The 22,891-nt window shown below is 36.9% G+C and overlaps 1 protein-coding gene across 5 annotated transcripts in view; it reads right to left on the bottom strand.

Annotated features, from left to right (window-relative positions):
• The window catches only part of LOC121872920 (polyamine-transporting ATPase 13A3-like), a 76,404-nt gene that overhangs the window by 46,152 nt on the left and 7,361 nt on the right, over positions 1–22,891 (bottom strand). For all 5 annotated transcript variants that reach the window (XM_042376035.1, XM_042376039.1, XM_042376040.1 and 2 more), the window contains exons 3-10: positions 17,046–17,314; positions 12,137–12,297; positions 11,343–11,495; positions 9,628–9,832; positions 5,934–6,018; positions 4,950–5,081; positions 4,463–4,599; positions 3,031–3,213 (exon numbers count right to left, since the gene is read on the bottom strand). In XM_042376035.1, coding sequence (XP_042231969.1) covers positions 3,031–3,213; positions 4,463–4,599; positions 4,950–5,081; positions 5,934–6,018; positions 9,628–9,832; positions 11,343–11,495; positions 12,137–12,297; positions 17,046–17,314 — 1,325 coding nt within the window. The remainder of the gene's footprint in view (positions 1–3,030; positions 3,214–4,462; positions 4,600–4,949; positions 5,082–5,933; positions 6,019–9,627; positions 9,833–11,342; positions 11,496–12,136; positions 12,298–17,045; positions 17,315–22,891) is intronic.

Raw genomic sequence — 22,891 nt, 5'->3', positions numbered from 1 at the left:
CGTAAGAATGGATAGAATTAGTTGTAGTGTGAAGTAAATCATTGATAAAAAGAAGGAAGAGAGTTGGTGAAAGAACAGAACCCTGTGGGACGCCACTACTGGTAGAGGAGTGAGAAATCGATCCCTCGCCAACAACTGCCATGGATCAGTTCTCAAGGAAGCTAGAGATGAGAAAACAAAGTGGGGGAGAGAAACCAAAAGGGGGAAGTTTAGATTGCAAAGACTTGTGCCATACCCTGTCAAATGCTTTGGAGATGTTGAGAGCCATGACAAAAGTTTCCCCATAATCCCTAAGAGAGGATGACCAAAGATGGGTGCAATAGGAGAGCAGATCACCAGTAGATCTCGCCTGGCGAAAGCCATACTGGTGATCCGACAAAAGAGAAAGGCGTTCAAGGTGACGGAGAAAATGGGAGTTCAAGATAGTTTCGAAAATCTTAGAGAGGGATGAAGTTAGGGCAATGGGGCGATAGTTAGAGGGATTAGAATGGTCACCCTTCTTCGGGATGGGCTGAAAGAAGGCATGCTTCCAAGAAGAAGGAAAAGTTTGGGTTTTGAGGCAAAGGCAAAAGAGGCGAGCAAGCACAGGGGCCAGGGCTTCAGCACACTCCCTCAGAACACGAGGGGGTATTCCGTCTGGTCCATGCGCCTTACTCACATCCAACCTGGATAACACACCGGCAACCCTGCGAGTGGAGATTATAGGAAAGTGCATAGGTTCAGTAGGAGGTGCAGGGGTAGGAGGAATAGAGTGGGAATCGTCTAAGGTGGAATTAGAGGAGAATAAGGTGCCAAAGAGGTTGGCTTTGTCAGGGGGAGAGTTGGCTATAGAGTTATTGGGAAAGAAGAGGGGAGGAAAAGAAGGCGTGCAGAAGTTGTTACAGATGTTTTTAGTTAAGGACCAGAAGGATTTACTAGAGGAAGAATTAGTCAGGACAGCGGTCTTTCTTTTAATAAAATTCCACTTGGCCCTACGAAGAATAGCCTTACAAAGATTCCTAGAAGTAATGAAAGAGGTGTGGGTAATAGGAGGAGGAGATAGTTTCATAGCTCGATATGCCCTATCTCTCACCCTGCAAGCAAGAGAGCAGGAGCGATCAAACCATGATTGTAATGTGAAAGTTTTGGAAGAAGATGGGATAAATACACTCATACCGCCCTGTATAACCCCAGCATTGCTGTCAGCACATACCGAGGCATCCCGAGTGGAAAAGCAACATTCATCCCAAGGAAAGTCGGTGAAGAATTCTCGCAAGGATTGCCAGCTTACCCTCCAATAGTGCCATAGTTGACGTTTAGAGGGGGGTGGGGGAGGTGGTCGTGCCCAGTTTGATTTAATAGAAATATAGTTGTGATCAGAAGACCCTAAGGGGGCAAAAATTGAGTATGAATAGTGTGAGGGGTTAGAGGTAAAACAAAGATCAAGAATGTTAGCAAGTTGATCGTGTCGATCAGGAACGCGTGTAGGGTGTTTGATTATTTGTTCCAAATCATTAAGTAAGGAAAAAGAGAGTGCGTCAGCTCCACCTGGGTCATCCCTTGCAGAGCCAAGCCACTCTCTGTGATGTACATTGAAATCCCCTAGGTAGACGATCTCGGTGTTGGGGTGTGTGGATAGCAACGACTCATGGCAAGAAGTGAGATAGTCAAAGAGTTCGAAATAGTTGGAAGAGTTGGGAGGACAGTATAGGAAACAAAGAAAAATAGTCACAGTAGGTAGAGATATTTTGAGCCAGGTGACATCATAAAGGGTAGATTCAAGTTCCGTGAGTCGGGCTATAGGTGTACGTGTATTGCAGTAGGCGCATACACCTCCCATAAAACGGAAGTAGGTATAAAGGTTGTAGTTAGAGACTTGAAAAGGTTTGGGTGAAGCTGCTTTGGTCAGTTGAAGTTCGGAGAGTAGTAAGAGGTTGGGGGAAGAGGTTGATAGATGGTGCTCCACAGAAGAAAAATTGGATCTCAGTCCGCGAATGTTGGAAATATGAAGTGTGAAAAAAGCCGATCCTCCAGCAACCGCGGTGGCATCAGTTGAGGCCCCAGTAGCTTGATGATGATCAGGTCGGCCCTGGGGTCCACAACCTTCCCGACCAGTGGGACCCATCCAAGAAGGCCCCGCTTCAGTATTAATATCAACTGACATAGAAGAATAAAATAGAATGAATAAAGCAGATCAAGAATGAGTATGGTTTTATTTGTGGTGTTGTCAATAGTAAGAGACAGTTGAGACCCTGCAATTGTGTGTAAATGAGGCAAAAAGATAGATCAGCAACCTGGGACTTGGTCACAATTTTCGTGATGCCATATGGCAGCAGGGTCTACCATTAGATAACACATTATGCTTCCAATATCTTCCCAGGCGGTAGTACCTCCCTGTTTGGTAGCTGCCTACTACCTGGTCTTTTGTTTCTCAACAGCGCCAGTTTTCCAAAGAATTCACTAGAACTTGGAATACTGTACTACAAAGTCAAGGACCCGAGAATAAAAAAGAAAAAAATACTGTACTACAATAATGATCAAAAAAAGTGACAGTTCATATAAAGTATCTTCTTTTTTAAACAATATGGTAGAGGATTTATTCAGGATCATTACAGGACAAAATTCATCTTTCTAACACAATTAGAACAGATGCTATGGAAAAAAATTATACACTTTTTTGCTTGCAGTAAATACACTCACAATGTACGTCAGCAAAAGTAGAGCGGATGTTATCGTTTCACTGCTAATTTCATTGACTGTATATAATGTGCAGTATTTATATTTCTTAGACACTTCACTTAAGTGCTCCTCAGCAACCACCTCTACCACAGTGGCAGCCCCCACTTACACAAACGTCCCCCTGTACTATCTGGATTTGAGTTGCATTTTTCTGGGTTGGGGATAAATGTGTCCAGTGCTGGACCCCAGTCTGGTTTGCAAGGATCCGGATTAAGTGAGTCCGGGTTAGAGGGAGTTTACTGTATTTTAATTATGAGCAACACAGAAACAATATAATAGTTACAACAACTTACCAAGTATCTTTGGTCATACCTTGTGTAAAATGTAGATGTAGATAGAGTATGACATGCCAATGGATGCTATGAAAAACAATAACAGGATAAACTTCATTGCATCTTTATAAAACTTAAAATCCAATGGCCTCGGGTATAGGATAGACCGCACTAGTTCTCCCTTTGCCGTATTAAAGCCTGTTCGCACCACAACTGCCAGAACCTAGAACAAAAATCACATTCTCATAAGGTCATATCGGCTCACTTCTACAGTACAGTATACTGTATATACAAGGCGAGTCATAAGTCATGCCCAATGGGAATTTTCATCTCTTGTTTATGTTTCAGATAACTATTAGAGGTGGCTGACTCCAAGAGGTAAAAGCTGTTGAAAAGAGTAGAACCACATGATTTGGCTTTGGCTTCTTACGGTGCCAGTGATGGAACTCTTCACATGCCTCTGTTTGACTCATTCCAGTAATGCGCATGAGTACTACTGGCAGTTCCACTTTTTCAAATGGTTTATATCTCATAGGGTTAGCCATTTCTAGTAGTTAACATAAATATATAAAAAAATAATGAGAATTCCCATTGAACATAAATTATGAATCACCTTGTGTAGAACAAGAAATATAAAGAATCTTCAAATCAGCAGTAGACAATAATTAAATTCATAGCCAGGGGTCTGTCTTTTTTTTTTTCCAGACAATTCAAATAATAAACTTATAGAATTAAATTAGGTATGCAGTGAATTAATTTTTTAATATTCATTTGTTTTTAAACAATGATGGAGAAGGTGATGATGTTCACAAGGATTTTACCTCGGGATAGAAAAAGAGAACATCTCAAATAAAAAACCTGTCTTACATATTAATCCTTTATGGAGAGATCATCACTTGAGGGCATTTTTACCACATCTGTTGTGGGATACATCCAAAAAGGGCTAAAGCACTATTGACCCCTCAGAAATACCACCCAACAAAATCTACTGTCTCAGTAAATTACATACTGTACAGTACAAAACATTATAATCATTATCACTGATTTCAAATTTAAGAACAGGAAGGAGGGGGTGCTGGCGGTAGAGTGGTACCGCTCTTGCCTTCGCAAGCGAGATGTCACAGGTTCGATTCCCGGGCCGGTGGAGGTTGTTTGGACACTCTTCCTAGCCCCCATTAGTCCCTGTTCACCCAGCAGTAAAGTAGGTACCTGGTGTAAATCGAAAATTGCAAATTCGTATTCAGGGACAAGTTGTTGGAGCTTCCAATAACTTGATGACATAAACCATTGACTCTTTAGGCTTCCATGCCCTTGACTCTTCAGGCTTCTACGCCCTTAACTCATGAGACATAAAAGCAAGCATGAACTTAGCATGCTTCCCTGTTGGGCACTGTAAACAGGAAGGTAATTATTTTTACTAGAGGACAGTTTGTTTGATGGTAAGTGTACAAAATGGTAGATACTGTACTAACCTGAGCACTGCCGTAGTACCTTGTCTGGATGACTGATGTTCCACAGAAGAGTGTGTGCCGTTTGTGCTTCTTGGGTAAATAGATCTCATTCTCCTCAGACAATGTTATTGGCGTTTTAGTAACAGGAACACTCTCACCTAAACAAGAGAATCTGGTGATAAACAAGTGGCTCATATCTACTATGTATTTCTGAACTGAAGAAAACAAATTATCCAGTGAAAAGTTTAATGCATATATCACAAAAAAATATTATATGTTTACATCTATATGTTCTCCAAATTCAGGATTCTACTCATTGTTCAACGAGGTGAAATAAAATAAGGATCACCTGAAGATTAGTCCCCAACTTAATTCAACTTAAAATTAACCACATTAATGCTAACCTAACCTAAACCCCCAGGTAGCATTAGGATAATTAATCATCAGGTGAAACAAGCTGAGGGCTAATATTTAGGTTATCTATGAATTAGGTAAGTATCAGTTGTACCTGTGAGCATGCTTTCATTAACAATAGCATTGCCAGATATGAGAACAGCATCACAGGGCATAGAGCATCCAGTAGAAGGAAGGACCACAACATCTCCTGGAACAAGTTCTGTGGCATTGACCTCCACTTCAACTGTAGGGAGTAAACAAAAACATGACATTACCAGCCTTGAAAATGTAATACTATTGAACTGGCCTCTGGGTGCTGACAGACTTATTGCCACCACATTATTATATCACAAGACGAAAACAGGATCTATAACACAAAGTATTTAAGCCCATTCATGAATTATGGTGAGAAAAATAGATCATAAATAAATATACAGCAGCCTCTGGTTATTTTGTGAGACAGTGACAGAACATTCTCAAAACAACCCAAGGCTTCTGTCAGGGCCAGATTTATGGGTGGGCACATTGGGAACCAACCCAGAGGCCACCACCAACCTCTGGGTCAGTGATTCAATTCCCTGGGCACTCCCAGTTCACCCAGATGTAAATGGGTACCTAAGTTTACAACTTAGGGAAGGGAATGTGGTTGAGAGCAGTACCATCCATGATGTCTTCTTAGTATACAATATGCTGCATCCACACTGTCCCTAATGAGTAGTCATGCCTATGGGACCCACTTTCACTTTTTCATATGCAACAGACATTACATCAATTATGTTGACTTTATAGTATCCAAATCTTTTCTTATTTGTGGTCTAAACAGCAGCATGGAGTACAGAGCTATATTAAAGTTCCTGTGTGGGTGGCATCAGCTGACTAAGTGTGAGACTCTTTACATCAACAGCTAACTCTCGCAGTCAACAAATAGCAGCATCTTCCAAGTCCCCACAGGCATATTGTGGCCTAGGGAATTGTGGAGCAGCTCAGGCTGTGTAGATCATGTTTAGTCAGGAAATTATTTTTTGTCCACACATTCATTTTACACAGCAAAGGGTTAATAGTTGGATAATTCTTTAAAAATCCCAAGACATCATACCTGTGGTTTCTTCAGGAGTAGCTCGTAGTATTGATATATTACTGGTGTTGGAGGCCTCCACCATGTCATGCACAGACTGACTTTGCTGAAAATTATAAAGTTCTTTTAAATGATAGAAGAAAACTGATGAGAGACTCTTCAGTTATATACATACAGTGGCACCTCAAAACCATGACATTCAATAACCAGGAAATTACGCAAATGTGGACGACTTTACTGATTCCTTAATATTCAATGTTGTGTCCCCCTTAAACATTGATCAGATAATTGATAAAATCAGCCTGAAAATCTTTTGAGTAGTGGGCCATAGTCACCAACCCTCAGATATGAGGTTGGTACCTTGACAGATTAATTGAATCGGTAATGAGTAAACAAATAACAAACACAGCTAACAAGCAATTTACTAGTGTATTCATTAAAAGATATTATTTACATGACTGTCGGATACTTCTAAATGTGGAAATTGTGATGGACAAGCATAACCGCCCAAATGAATAATGTCATGATTTCCAGAAACTATTCAATCACAAGTGGTATTTGGCAACACCCAGATTCACTTTATTTTTGCTTTTACTTTTTTGAGGTGGAACAGAATTTGGTGAAATACAGTACAGGTAGTAACAGAATTTAAGTAATAAATGCCAAAGCAATTTTTCATAAGAATATTGTAAGAACAAAAATCATGAAGTTAATTTTAGTATACCCTGTATTTGAAAATGAAATAATATAACATATGAGATTACTGCTCAGGAACATTCAGGAATAATTTGTAGAGTTAGAATTGGATAGCAAAGTGAAAAGGTAAACCGGTATTTCCATATTTACGATGGGGTTACATTCCTGAAAACTAAATGCAAATTGAAATATCGTAAATTGTAATCATTACAGCATGGGGTTCAATGGGTTACATTCCCAGCCAGTCCAACACCCACATGTATCACCGAAAATAAAATTCCTACAATAATAATAACACAATTAAACAAAACTCACCACATCATTAAGAACAAGCCTGGTTGTTATCACATGTCCCCTTCGAGGCTAAGGGGACTCTTGAAGGTGGAGTGGAAACGTTACTCTGACTCCCACACAGCTTCACAATGTCAAGCTTAACCTCCAGAGACACAGTTTTCCTGGGTGCTTTGGCCTTCCCTGACCTTTTCAAAGATACACTTCTCACTTGACAGTCACAAATAGAGAGCGAAAGCGCTTGTCACAAAAACAAAATGAACGATAACTTTATTGCCGCCAACACTGCTCACATGTTAAAAAAAAAAGGAGCAAAGCTATTTACTGTCACAAAAAACATAGCAAAAATCACTTCACAGTCACCAAAACTAAGTACTGTACTACAATGTTTATGTTAGTAATGTCTTCTCACTGTAAGGTAAAAAAAATAAATAAAAAATTATCAGTAACAACACCAGTACTGACTATTAATAGTTGAGCTACACGATCATGGGCATGTGCGCTGACCATGGAACAAAGGTTGGGACTAGTGCACCAGGTGGTGGCACGCGGGTAGACCACAGCTGACAAGTGCACCGAGAGATGCGTTCCATATTCCGATTTTGGCTGGACGATGACTATTGTTCATGCAAATTTTTTTATCGTAAATAGGGGGGTGGTCATAATACATCACCATCGTTCAAGAGAACTATCATAGATAGGGAGATCATAAATTGGGGAATACCTGTACATTAATTGTGTAAAGCTGAAATGAATATTCAATAAAAAATATGAAGTGAAATAATATTCATACTCAACATATTTTTGCCATATCTTCAATGGATAAGAAAACAAATATTTTCCATATTTAACACCTCAACTGACGATGACATACAGTATAGTCTACATTTACGCGGTTTTTGTTTATGCGTTTGGTCATTTACGCGGTGCCTTGCCAGAATGAAAATGCTTTAATTACGCGGTAAATTTGGTCATTTCCGCAGCGAGCAGCTGGAGAGGTCCAGACCGCCACGCCATTTTTTACCCACACGGTCCATTCTTGACCATACGCGGGAAGCGGCGCGGTGAGTGGTACGCATTAGGCCACTCTTACGTTATCGCTGACGTCATCTGACATATCGGACTGTGATCGGGCCACGCATCCTTACCACCCACGCATTCCCTCCGCTGCTAGCTGTGATTGGTCTAATATAACATGACGTGCCCTGCCACCATAGGGTAGAAATCGCTGACCTAGCAGGGCCTGTCTCATTGTTCTCAGTCCGCGTATACAGTTCTCTCTTGTGCCCGCTATTCCCCTCACAACTCACAATGGCTTCCGCGGGACCCCCACCACCAGAGAAAAACAATGAATTACCTGGACCAAGCCATGATAATGTGAAGAAAATCATCAAGTTGGGGAAGAAAATTAAGCTCATCCTTGACAAAGACCCAGTCAAGCATTGGTGTGAAGTGTCTAATAACCATCTGACGAAAGTTATGGAGCCGTATATCCAGAACTATCTCGACAACATCAATGCTAGTCGTCAACGTAGTATTAAGGACTTCTTCGCCCGCAACCCACCACAGCCAGCCCAAGTCAGTGATAGTGACAGTGAGGATATGGACTTTGAGGGGTTTGTCTGGGAGACCCTACAAACCTCTGCGAGTAGTGAAAGTGATTCACCGGAGGTCAACTAATCTGCCCTCTGCCTCAGAACCAGCCGCCATCCACGTGTGCCAACCCAGCTTTTCTACTAACGTAAGTTTTAAAAACCTAATATTATTAATAATTAATTATTAAATGTGTGTGCATATCATCATAAAATTAAGATGTTATTTTTACTACAACGTACGTATTGTGTCGGAAAAAGTGGAGTTTGGGGGTCGGCCCAGTCTCTATTTCAATTAATCCCATATGTTCTGTTATTTCATTTTCGTGTTTCTCGTTTTAAGCGGGCCTCCAGGGGTTCAATTGACTGCGTAAATGCAGACTATACTGTACAGCAGGAAACATTCACCAAACAAAATTTTGAGCTTTAGATAAACTATATGTTTAAATAAATGTTTCATTTCTTCATACCTTTTCCCAAGAAATGAACTGTCATTTATATGCTGAAGGTACAGTATTGTATTATTTAGCACCCTAGAAAAAAATTTAAACATTTATGATTCCCATTCTATGGTTCATTCATTATGGATGAAAAAGTAAAACTTGGTTAAATTGCTAGCTTCTACTGATAATTATATTAGAGTAACAAACATCTTTCATATTGTTGTAAAAATAAGCCATATGCAGAATATTCTACACACAGAAGTAAATGTTATTGCCCCGTGTTGTATCATTTCAGATTGGTTGTCCTTTTTTTTTTCCTGCACACATCTTCTTCACCTTTCAAGCATGGGATTGGGATATAGCTCTTTACTTTTCCTACCAGCCTTGAAGCCTTTTAACTGCAAGAATATAAGAGAATGCCAGGAAAAGTTATGCAGTGAGAAATTTGGCTCAGAAGATCGTTAATACTGTACACCATCTTACTACAACGGTGTCCAGCCCACTCACTTGGTTCCCATCAAATTGCCAGATACCATTATTTGAACGAATTGTACTGAAACCATGACATAATTTTTAAGACCGACTGTACAAAATCTTACAGCACCATTAATCCTTTACCACAGAGGACAGACTTTTTCAAAAAAATATGAAGTCCTAATTACAAACACAAAGAAACTACAGTAAGTACATTACCTTACGAGTTTCATGGAGAGAGACAATGATGGAAAGGCAAGACACCAGGAAGATGCACGTGGCATAGAGGACGTAGTTGTCAAAAGACCACAGAGTTATCGATGCAATTTGGAAGACGTAAAATGGGTTTAGAATTTCCGTTACTAAGAGATGCCAATAAGACTTGACCTCCACACTTATCATGTTGAGTCCATAAAGTATTTGTCTGGAAAATAAAACATTAATATACAGGGTAAGATACTTATTAAGAACACTTAAAATCTATTCTTTTACAAAATGTCATATTACACTAAACTATAAACAACTTGTCAACTTAAGCTAGTACAGGAATACCTCACTATTTGCAACCCTGATATTTGCAATTTATATTTTAACACCCCTATTTGACATTTTCAAAGCATACCCCACTTATTCGCAAATGAAAAATTATAATACCCTACAGTAATATTTCAAACCGGCGGTCTGGCCGCAGCTTTCATATTTCAATGAAAGGCCCACTTCACACAAGCAGTTTTTCCGCGTGTACGGACCCGCACGGTTTAGAAATTAATGAAGTTCAATGGGACAGTTCACACTGAGCACGCATGTGAAAATTCACTTGCAGGAAAATTCACGTGCAGGAGATGCTCACCCCACGCCTGTATCTGTAATTCCAAACCTTGGCATGAAAAAAATATGCCGAGCATTCTAGAATTCTTCATATGGCAATGGTAAATGCTAATTTAAATGTTTACACTCATGCATACACACTCACTCAAATGCTGTTCTTTTATATTGTTTATAGGGTGTTATTGTAGTTATTTTATTGCCTTACATGGAGTGTACCTGTACATAAAAAAATATTGTATGTTGTATATAAAATAAGGAATATGAAGAGTATGTGTGTGGACTTGGCAGGTCACCAAGTTAGATTGTCCCTGTAGTTATAGCCCCCTAGCTCTCCTATCAAGCGAAGCTGTGTTTGTCTTATACTTCAGCTCATAATATTAATTATACAGTATACCGGGGTATACGTATTTTTAGTCTTTCTTTTTTTTTTACTGTTACATGCACCCATAATCGTTCATACAGAATGTGCAACAAATAAAATTATCATGGTCAAAAACATTGAGAATAAAAATTTATTACATCCGCAGGATTAAGCGTGCAGATTGTGGGAGAGGCAGAGGGGAGCAGTGAGGGAGGTGCAGGGCTGGGATCTCATCCTCCCCCTACTGGTTCATGCTGTGAGCTGCATTATTGTTATGCTTCAACTTATAATTTCAGGAAGATATACATAATTTTCTTAACTTTTTTTATTGTTATATGCACACACAGTCATTCATAGAGATTGTGGGAGGAGGGAATATTCTTGGAGATCTCAGCTGCTTCGGTCTCCTGCATGTAGTGAAACTATTGCCAAACTGACAATGCAGTATTTTTTCTTTTATTTATTTATTAGTGTAGTATAATTTTTATTTATTCCTCACATTTACTGGTATTAAAGTATATATGCAACCCTGTTCCTTAATACCCCTGGATAATGAGGAGTACACAGTAGATAGAAAAATATGTGGTGAAAGTTGCCAAGTGGAAATGCATCCCATTATTTACATTAATTCTTATGGGGAAAATTGCCCTGATATTTGAAAATTTGTTATTTACAATGACATTTTGGAATGCATCCCTTGTGATAACTGGGGTATCCCTGTACAGGTACATCAGGTTTACATTACCTTTGCATTTGCTCTTGGGCAGTAAAACCTCTGAAGTCATTTAGTAAAGATTTGATTGGAGTATTTTGATCATAACCGTAAAGGCGAGTAAATGTCATCTTCTCAGGAGTCCAGATGTACTTGATGTGTTGAAATATAAAGTAACGTAAAACTCTGAAAATTAACAGTGAAAGTTAGAAACCACATCATATTTAAGTGTACAATTTGCCTATGTAACTGAAGCAAATATCAGATTGTGAGCTGTGACGTAAAGGCCACAAATGAGACCATTCACAATTTTAGTCTTTAATACCTGAAAAACAGCACCCCCTCCCCCCAATAGTTTTGGGGTGGTTAAACTTCAGGCTGGTTGAGAGGCAAAACTTCAGGTGAGCACTTAGGGGGTTAATTTTCAGTTGTAAATGGTCTCAACTACATTAATGATATGCATATACTGTACAGGTACACATATTTATATATTGTGCTTTGCTAGAGTTTTGTACACTTTAATGAAAAAGCGAATCAAGCAAAAATTAAGTGTCTGACAGGTCTTCAAGTTAAATATCACATACAACAACATCAACATTAACATCTAACATGTAAGACTTACCCTACCTATAGAAAAAAAAATTAAATAATGCAATCACACTAGACAAAATTATTTTGAAAAGGATTGTGTGTCCATTTCTATTTTAACTATACAGTACAGTTAAACACACACAGTTTAGATGAAATCCAACTTAATGCAAATGGAATTACTGCATCAGAGTCCAACTTTATTCTCAAATTAGACAGGAAGAACATAAATCATTTACCTGTGAAGTGGCTGAGTGAGATGAGTGACATCTGATGCTCCGTTATGGGCCCCATTACACACACCATTAAAGGAGTGAGAGGACACCACATACTGTGATGGGAACCCAGACTCAACGGTTTCTGATTCAACTATTGCTACGTGAATTTGGCCATCAGCATCCTGGTCAACATAAAACTCTTTTTAAGTTAAATTAGGATTTATTCCATGAAAAACATGAGTGAATTAAATTCTTTTTTATATCTATTTATGAGTAAAATTTGTCTGTATGATATGTCTTCTATCACCTGGCCTAGTTTAACTTTGTACAATGTCATGGGAATGTGATTCTTTTAAGTACTGTACCAGTATTCATTCTATGTTTTTCATTTCCCCACCTCCCACCTTCCTACCAACTGTTGAAAGCCAGTGGTGAGTTGCCTACTACCATTTGTGGATTTTGAGGAAATTTAATCTAATTTGTCATTATAATTTGATTGTTTCACTTTAGTACTAATATGCTAACACCACTGTAGCTGGCATTTCAACTGTTTAACTGTCAATCTAATTCAGGTTTTCAAATTCTAGAATCAGGCAGGATCAAGATGAAGTCAGAGAAACTCACATTCCTTGTTTATATTTTAAATGTTTTCATTGTATCACTTATATTCAAATGATTTTTGTCACTCCTTTGAGTCAATATTCTCTACCTTCCTATATTATTGTCTTGTCTCTAGACTTATTAATTAGTTACTTAGTAATTGTGTGAACCTCTCAAAGCATTTTGTGACGGGATTTTTCCTTTTATCGTTGACTTTCTGTTGTGACGTACTGAAGGAAAGACATGGTCTCCTTCCTTCCTCACAGCCACCGTATGTGGCTAAGTTTGTTTGTGCTCCATTGTTAGGGATGATTGGTGGGACGATAGTTGTGTTAGACTGTTCCCCAATTAGGCAGGATGTGCTATTTTATTATATTTGTGTAGAGTCAGCAAAAAAATTCGTGAACGCTCTAAGCGTCATAAAATACGACAAAATACAGTAAACAAGAAATGTGAATATTACTCTCTGACGAAGGTTTATTGCAAATTAAATTACAATAGTTTTTCATCTGTAAATATTATAAATATGAGCAACATATATTATGAAGTATTGAGAGTCACTTCACAACCAGGCATACCAACCATTCTGAGATGACAAGAGCCCTAGTGATCATTCTAAAATCTGTCTTGCCCAGCTGTTCGAGAATTTTTTTCTTTGCCGACTGTACATAATGTGTATATTTCTGTAAATACTAAAGATCATTTATGGAATTGTACAAAAGTACCCCATGAGCTTACTTTTGCTATCCTTTATAGGTGAGGATGATCCTTTGAGTTGAACCTATAAGGAACATGACAGTTTATGGTCATGCTTCAGTGTTTATACCAGGAAATAATTAAAATATGTTGGATGATGGTTCTCATTTCTAACTTTGTCCTGGGTTAATGCAGAGGGGAAATTATTTTTGTGATTACTTGTTCTCTCTCTCCCCTTGTGAATCAAGACAACACCATGTGACTTACAAATGATTTTCATATTTTGTAAGTCATTATACTCATGTTTTGTATCCCTAAGCAGACAGTCACATGTTCGGTGCTTGTTGTATCTTGCAAGGTATAATACTGTAATACGTAGTCAAATTACCCATTCCATAGTATTTGTGTACCATGTACAGTATTATTATAATGTAATTATCATTATACAGGTTGACAACCCTTTATCCGAAATTCCGAAAACCGAAAAGCTCTGAAAACCGGAATTTTTTTGTGGAGCATTTTTTTTTTTTAGGATTAGCCCACACAGGCATAAATCACTGACCCACATCGGGGCCTGGGGGCAAAATGTAATAGTAATAATAATAATTATAATAATAATTATTCATAATACAGTGGGGTATGCTATAACGAATCTAATTGGTTCTAGAACCTTGTTCGTTATAGCATTCGTTCGTTATAGGATTAATCCGTTCCAGGCCCCCAAATACAACCACTTAACACTGAAAAATATAATATAAAATTGTAAAAATTGTAAAAAAGTGCATAAATATGCATATAAACCCCTGAAATAAAGAATATCATTAATGCTTGTAATAAAAAAACAATAAATTAGTAAAAAAAAAAAAAAATTTTTTAAATAATGTTCGTTGTAGGAGTTTCGTTCGTTATAGCATTCTCAATTTTATAGGTAAAACCGTTCGTTATAGGAATATTCGTAGTAGGATCCGTTCGTTATAGCATACCCCACTGTACTGTAAATAAAAATTTTAATAAAAAATACACCAAAATAAAATAATAATGATAACAATAATAATAATAATAATAATAATAATAAGGAAATACAAGAATGAAAAAAGATAAAAAGTGAGAAACACGACCTAGACCTATGAATTATTATTATTACAGGTAGTATTATTATTATTATAATCATTATTATTATATTTTTGCCCATACCAACTCCCTCCCCTGAACCCTCCTCCCCACCGGAATATCAACAAGTTCACGCCAGAAGTTACTATTTCATTTAGGAAAGGAATGGAACCAGTGTTAAACAGAGGTGAACAGTGGTGAACAGTGCTTAAGTCAGTGAGAACAACTCAACAGTAACAGTGGTACCCAAGTTGACCTTCACACAGTGAGGTCCCAGGTACCCAGTGATAACGGCGGCCCGACCCAACAACCAGCGATGTGTTAATCCGTCTACGATAGGAAGGCCTGGGACCACACCTCACTCATAGAACACCGTCTGTGAGGGAACTACTACACCACGTGAGGCCCCTCATAACACCATCTGTGAGGGAATTACTACACCACGTGAGGCCCCTCATAACACCATCTGTGAGGGAATTACTACACCACGTGAGGCCCCTCATAACACCATCTGTGAGGGAACTACTACACCACGTGAGGTCCCTCCTAACACCATCTGGGAGGGAGTTACTACACTACGTGTTTTCTGTTCAACACCTACATTAATCTGTATGTTCACTGTATGTTCCTTCACCTTTCTCTAATGAAGGCTTTTGTTAAACCACCAATGTATGTAATAAGTCATTTATGCCCAATGTATATTTTCAGCCTTCGGGCTGCAGAACTTTTTCAATAAACCGTTAATTATTATTATCGCACGCACGCGCACACGCGCACACACGCACACACGCACACACACACACACACACACAAAAAAACCTAACCATTCTGAAAACCGAAAAATTCCGAAATCCGAAATGCCTCTGGCCCCAAGGATTTCGGATAAGGGATTGTAGTACTATACTGTGTTTTCTTTTCCTTCTCACCATCATTATTAATATTATTATTGTGCTACCTTATTATAATGTCAATACTGTATTCAAGATGCAGCTAACTAGGAAACACAGATGCAGGCACCCTTCAACACATGAAAGGGTTGTGTTCCTGGAAATCCATTCAGTATATGAAAAAAATATATACAGTATTACCCCGCTTTACACGGTTTCACTTTCCGCGATTTCTCATTTACGCGGTACCTTGCCAGAACCGGACTTTCACTTTCCGCGGTGCATCTACTCATATATACATGAAGTATAATTTTTTTTTTTTTATTTAGCTCATAAAATTCATACAAATTACCCGGCCAGAATATAATTTACATTGCTGGAATTCTTACAATATGATGATCATTTTGAAAATAAACATCATGGATTTTGCATTAGACATACAAATTTTAGATCTAATGTAATAATTTGGTTTACACAAAGCAAGTATTTTATCTTTTGTGCAAAATATATGAAGTTTACATTCAAAATATTCCCTGACCTGCAAGGAATCCAGAAATGTCAATTATATTATCCTAACTTTAGTCTGAGGTATTATTTATTACTAAACGTTAAAATCTAGTGTTTCACCCAATCATTTCTCAGAGAGGTAGGGGCCAGTGAGCTGGGAAGAGGGGGGGGGGATTTGAGTCCATTATTTAAATGGACATTAACCTGGCAGCTGTATTTCTCTTAAATATTAATTGTGTGAGCATACCATCATAAAATTTAGATGTTATTTTTACTACAACATAGGTATTATGTCGGAAAAAGTGGAGTTTGGGGGTCGGGCCAGTCTCTAATGGAATTAATCCCATATGTTCTGTTGTTCACTTTACGCGGTTTTCACTTTCCGCGGTACCCTGTGGGTTCAATTGACCGCGTAAATCGGGGTACTACTGTACAGGTATAAATTTAATGGTAGAGCCCATGTATTATTGGAGGTTATGTTCAAAGGAGGGAAAATGTAGGTCAACTGGGGGCTTTCACACAAGTTCACCACTGTATGTCCTATAAAAATAATACTAATGTCATGATCGTGATGACGGCTAACCTAAAAACCTTAAGGATTCATATTACGCTCAAACGTCCACAAAACCTTCTGAGTCTGCAATAAGCCCAGGAGGTGAGCCTGGTAGTTATACATTAATAATATATCTTTTTCCCTTTGATTTCATATTAATAAACTTATTCTTAGAGTATTTTAGGTGTATTCATTTCTCCCACAGTATTTCACTTTATTTCCGTCCAAGTGACTTGATACCAGAATTACCATACCCATGTGCCTAGACCCTCGACCATGCTACCAAAAGAATCCCACCGCTACCAATGGTTGTAAGTATTAAAGTAAAAATTGTTATAAGAGGCAGGCCCTTATACTAAAGAATAAATACCCATGAAAATGCAGAACTTTGTGCAGATTAATGCATCACTGCACAAAAGTCAAAAGTGAGTGCTAATCATAAAAGAAAATAAGTTGCTTTCGCGTAAAGAAAAAAGTTGTCAAATTGTGACTTTTGTTAAGACAAATCTTTGTTTACCAGGCAAACATATATAGTATCAGTAGAAACCTGTATACTGTACTGTGTCAAGACTCCTACCTTTAATATAAGAGCATCAGCATCTGACAAAGCAGACTTTCTACTCTTCCAGTAGACCCGCCACTCTGGCTTCCAGTAGGAGATGAGATAAAAAATTCCAAGGGTGATGAGAGTCAGGAGATAGAAGAGAGCGGCCTTACATGCAGAGTTCTGGTAGCCATAAAGGGTCAGCTCTTCCTCCGTGCCCTGCTGGATGACTCTACAGTGGTTGGGCGGTCCTCTCTCCTTGTCCCCTACCTCACCTAACCGATCGTACGTCATATTTACAGCTGTAAAGGACAACCATTATGAAAGAATTTGTTAACTGTTTCTATAACATGTTTGGTTAAAACCATTGCTTAATATATATATATATATATATATATATATATATATATATATATATATATATATATATATATATATATATATATATATATATATATATATATATATATATATATATATATATATATATATATATATATATATATATATATATATATATATATATATATATATATATATATATATATATATATATATATATATATATATATATATATATATATATATATATATATATATATATATATATATATATATATATATATATATATATATATATATATATATATATATATATATATATATATATATATATATATATATATATATATATATATATATATATATATATATATATATATATATATATATATATATATATATGCTGATAACCACAAGAAAACATGAAGTTCCCAAAGCTTTCGTGTAATTCACATCTTCAGGGGTGAGTACAGACTAGAGAGTAATACAAATCAAAGGTGTATATATACAGAGGTGAGACCAGGTCCAATATGGTCAGGTATTAGTAATGACCCTACTAATCTTTAAATAGCACACAGCGGTTGGTGGTCAGGTCAGATGGTCAAGTGACCGGCCTTCTCACCTGATCACAAATCTTCTTAATTACAAAATTGTCCAGCTTGTACATGCCGTTACTCAAATTCATGTTGAATGCTTGGTATGTTTAATAAGACTAGATTCTATGATGTTCCTACTGTCAATTGACTTACATGGTAATATTAGGAGGCATTATCAGTCAATGCAATGCTTGTTATCCCTCAAATGAACAAACAGAGCATTGGATTCCTGTCCTAACACTGTATTTGTGTTGTTTAATTCTAGTTGCAAGATCTTTTACCTGTCTGGCCTAAGTAAAACATATTACATTCCTTGCAAGGAACTTTATAAATGCAACCAATTGTGTTGTTGGGGGAGTTCTTGATTAACATTTGTTTAACACAATTGGTTGCATTTATAAGTTCCTTGCAAGGAATGTAATATATTTTTACTTGCCAGATGAAATGTCGCATAGACATTGGCACCTACAGTGATTTACTTGCATATATATATATATATATATATATATATATATATATATATATATATATATATATATATATATATATATATATATATATATATATACAGTATATATATATATATATATATATATATATATATATATATATATATATATATATATATATATATATATATATATATATATATATATATATATATATATATATATATATATATATATATATATATATATATATATATATATATATATATATATATATATATATATATATATATATATATGGACTTTTTATGAAGAGAAGAACAGGAAAACACAAATATTTAGATTAAGTTGGGTTTCTTTAATTACTAATCCTTATTTGTATAACCATATCCTTATTTCCAACATGTACAGCAGCTAAAACAACTACGTATCTGTGCAGGTGGGGGTTGATATTCTCCAAAATTTTACAGTGACTAGTGACAGCCATCATATACCCAAATTTATTGTCCATGGTCTCATATTGTTTCCCACAAAGTATGCAGAATACAGTTGTTGTTTTAGCTGCTGTACATGATTTTTTGGGGACAGAAAATGCAGTTACAATAATTATTATGAGTCGCAATAATCTCTTGGATATTTTTAGTATGGATTGATTAGTTATAATATAATGTACTGTACATGAGTATCCTATATCAAAATAACCAAATTTCATAGAAACTAATGCCTCTAAATTGCTAAGGTTATGATCATTTTCATGATTACTAATAATCATGACAATAATTTTATTATCTGATTATAGCAACTTAATCCTCATTATGAAGCTTCAATTTGATACAATAATGATTGCACTATCACAATTATTTCAGGAGACATAGTGAGTTCATTTCTAAACTTTAACCACATTTTCTGGTGTTTTAATTTTTTGGGCACTTACAAAGTTATGGTCAACACAGCCTCATATACAGTACACTCGGCCCTTCACATAAGCGGGTTTTAGCATACGGATTCGCCATCGCGGTTGCCCCTGCCGGAATATTCTGTACATTAAGTAATTGAAGTACATTCAAATCATGTGACACCGCCCGCCCGCACCCACACACACACACACCGCCCGTCATGCCACCGCGCTCCCTCACTTAGTCAGTCTCGCTGTAACCCACTTGGCGTGTGTTGACATCAGCACTGTGGAGTCGACCCTGATTTTTTGACCAAAAAATCAGTTAATTTATGATATTCCTTGTTTATGAGTCGACCCAAGTTTTTGAGGGTATTAGTACAACAAAACCTTCAGTAAAACACTCACGTCCTATAAACTGAAACGTGCCTGAAACACCAGTACCGCAAACCAGAGGTGTTTACCATTTATATTTCTGACACTTTACACCAAGCCAGGAAGTTTCAACAAAAATATTGTATATTTCTATTCAGAAGTATTTATTCAAGTCAATTAGGAGGAATATTATTGTAATAATACAACAGTTTTTTAACTGAAAACCAGTACTGTGCTCTAGTGCAACAATTTTTAGTCTCTTGAGCAAAATAACATAGTTTATATTCAAATTGTGGCTGTGTCTTGAGGATTCAGCAATGCAAATTGTAATCTCCTAACGATACAGAGATATTATACAAGGTAAAAACATAAGCCTAAATAAAACTGACTGAGCAGATTAGGAGGGAGGGGCCAGACCAACCAGCCAACAGGTGGGGGGAGGGTGGAGGGGTGGGGTGGGTTGAGGTGATATATTTGACAGTTTGAGCCGAAGGTCTCTGTGTGTTTATTTAACAGTCTCTCGCTTCTCCATTTTAAAATGCCACAAAATGACCTGGGAGAATATAATTAACATTGCTGGGATTGCATAAAGACACTGATTAATTTGAATAGCAACATGCTCTAATTTGCACTAGATATAACAATTTTAGTACCGTAATGAAATTAGTACATGTACACTCCAACTTTGCACTAGGTCATTTATTTTCTTGCAAAATGCAGTGTGTTGCATGTAAATGGATGAAAATAAATGAAGAAATTTATGTAAATCTGCAAAAATACAGTTGAAAACTTTTATACTGTATTATAAAATGTACTACACAATCATTGGCCCACACTATTATTACTACATTTTTTATATCTTGAGCAAAATATATGGCGTTTATATTCAAATTATTGGCTTATCTTGCAAGGATTCCAACAATACAGCTCTCTAACTTTAGTCTGAGATATTATATAAAATAAGCACATAAGAATAAAGCTATCACCAATCTTTTTGTCTGGGAACACAAGGTAGCCAGGCAGAGAACAGGGAGGGAGGCGGGGCGGGGGTGGGAGGCGGGTGGGAGGTGGGGTGGGAGGAGGTGGGGTGAGAGTGTGGTGTTTGTTTTGTTATTTGAGATAGATGTGACAGTTGGCGCTGAAGGCCTACTGTTTATTTATCATTCATAGAGAGTGACCAAGCTCTTCTCATAATTTGCCACCCAAAGCGACCTGAGTGAATAACTTACGACCTTAGGATTCTTGTAGATAGTGATTTATTTGAATATCTGTATAAACAATCTATATTTTGCAATAGACATAACAATTTAAGGACCGTAATCATCTAGTACATATGCGATTACAGGTTTGTTCACGGTAAAATTTTTGAACAAAGAAAGCAATATTCATTGTTTGCATAATTTTATCTCCACTTTCCACTGTAATGCACTTCATTTCAGCAAAAATATTACATTTCCATATTAATTTCTGAGAATATATTCATTCGGGTCACAGTTAAGGTAAAATATACTCTGTGATGTAGCGTTTTAATGAAAATAAATACCGGTATTTAGACATACGGTATCGTAGTTTTTTGTTTCAAATTTAATTAACAAAGATTGATGTTTCAAATGTAATGAACAAAAATTTATGTACAGTATTACCCGCCTAAGCTGTTTCACTTAGCGCTTTTACCATATACGCGTGTTCCTCGCCAGAGCTGAACTTTTCACTTAACGCGGTTTTTTCCACATATAAGCGGGAGTGTCCTCGCCCGAGCTATTTTTTAGATTCGCCCCCACCAGCCACCCTGCCTGACTGCCTGTTTTGAAATCATAAAATTCGTCCAAATTACCCAGCCAGAATATAATTTTCATTGCTGAATTTTATAATTTGATGACCATTTTGAATATAAACATCATAGATTTTGCATTAGACATACAAATTTTAGATGTAAAGTTTATTCTGAGTAAATATGTTATCTTTTGTGAAAATATATGACATTTATATTCAAAATATTCCTGGTCTTACAGGAATCCAGCAATGTCAATTATATTATCCTAACTTTAGTTTGAGGTATTATTTATTACTAAAAGGTAAATATTCTGGTTTTCCCACACATCTGGTGAGACGCAAGGTGGGGGTGGGGGGAGGGAGGACCAGACCATCTGTTACAGTGAAGAATATTTTTTTTTTTTTATTAACTGAAGATATTGTTTTAGCTCATAAAATCCATACAAATTATCCGGCCAGAATATAATTTACATTGCTGGAATTCTTACAATTTGGTGATCATTTTGAATATAAACATCATAGATTTTGCATTAGACATACAAATTTTAGATGTAAAGTTCATTCTGAGTAAATATGTTATCTTTTGTGAAAAATATATGACATTTGTATTCAAAATATTCCTGGTCTTACAAGGAATCCAGCAATGTCAATTATATTATCCTAACTTTAGTTTGAGGAATTATTTATTACTATACCTGGTTTTCCCCCCAAAATTTCTCAGATGGAAGAGCCAGCGAGTGTAGTGTGAGAGGGGGAGGGAGTTGAGTCCATTATTTGAATGGACATTAACTTGGCGACTGTATTTCTCTATTTCTCTTAAGTATTAATTATGTGCATGTACCATCATAAAATTAAGATGTTATTTTTACTACAACATAGTTATGCGTCTTCAAAAAGTGGAGTTTGGGGGTCGGGCTGGTTTCTATTGAAATTAATCCCATATGTTCTGTTGTTCACTTAACGCGGATTTCACTTAACACGGGACCCTCTGGGTTCTATTGACCGCGTTAAGTGGGGTACAACTGTACAGTATTTCTATTAATAAACTTTAAAAGATGAATACTTTATGTTTTACATCATCCTGTGCATACCATACCATGCATTTGGCTACTTTGGGCTTGCTATGATGACGCAAGAGATCTGCCCTGGCAACTGTACCGACACTCACAGCTGGTGGTGCGTTGGTGCGTCGTTTCCATTGTTTACTGGTAGTTACTGGTAAATATTTTTCAACCTAACGAAACTATTACCCGTTTAGAGGTCTACCCCCAATTTTTTGCCAAATCATTTGGTCTTAAAAACTCGACCTACACACGAGTATATATGGTAAATAAGGACATGGGGGGCCAGGGTTTTTTTTTGGGGGGGGGGGGGAGAGCAAATGTACACGGATTTTTAACATTCACGGGTATCTCTGTTACCTAACCCCCGCGTATGTTAAGGGCCGAC

Source organism: Homarus americanus, unplaced genomic scaffold (genome assembly GCF_018991925.1).
Source record: "Homarus americanus isolate GMGI-L3 unplaced genomic scaffold, GMGI_Hamer_2.0 scaffold11022, whole genome shotgun sequence".
Classification (NCBI taxonomy): Eukaryota; Metazoa; Arthropoda; class Malacostraca; order Decapoda; family Nephropidae; genus Homarus; species Homarus americanus.
This window is presented reverse-complemented; position numbering and strand designations above follow the sequence as displayed.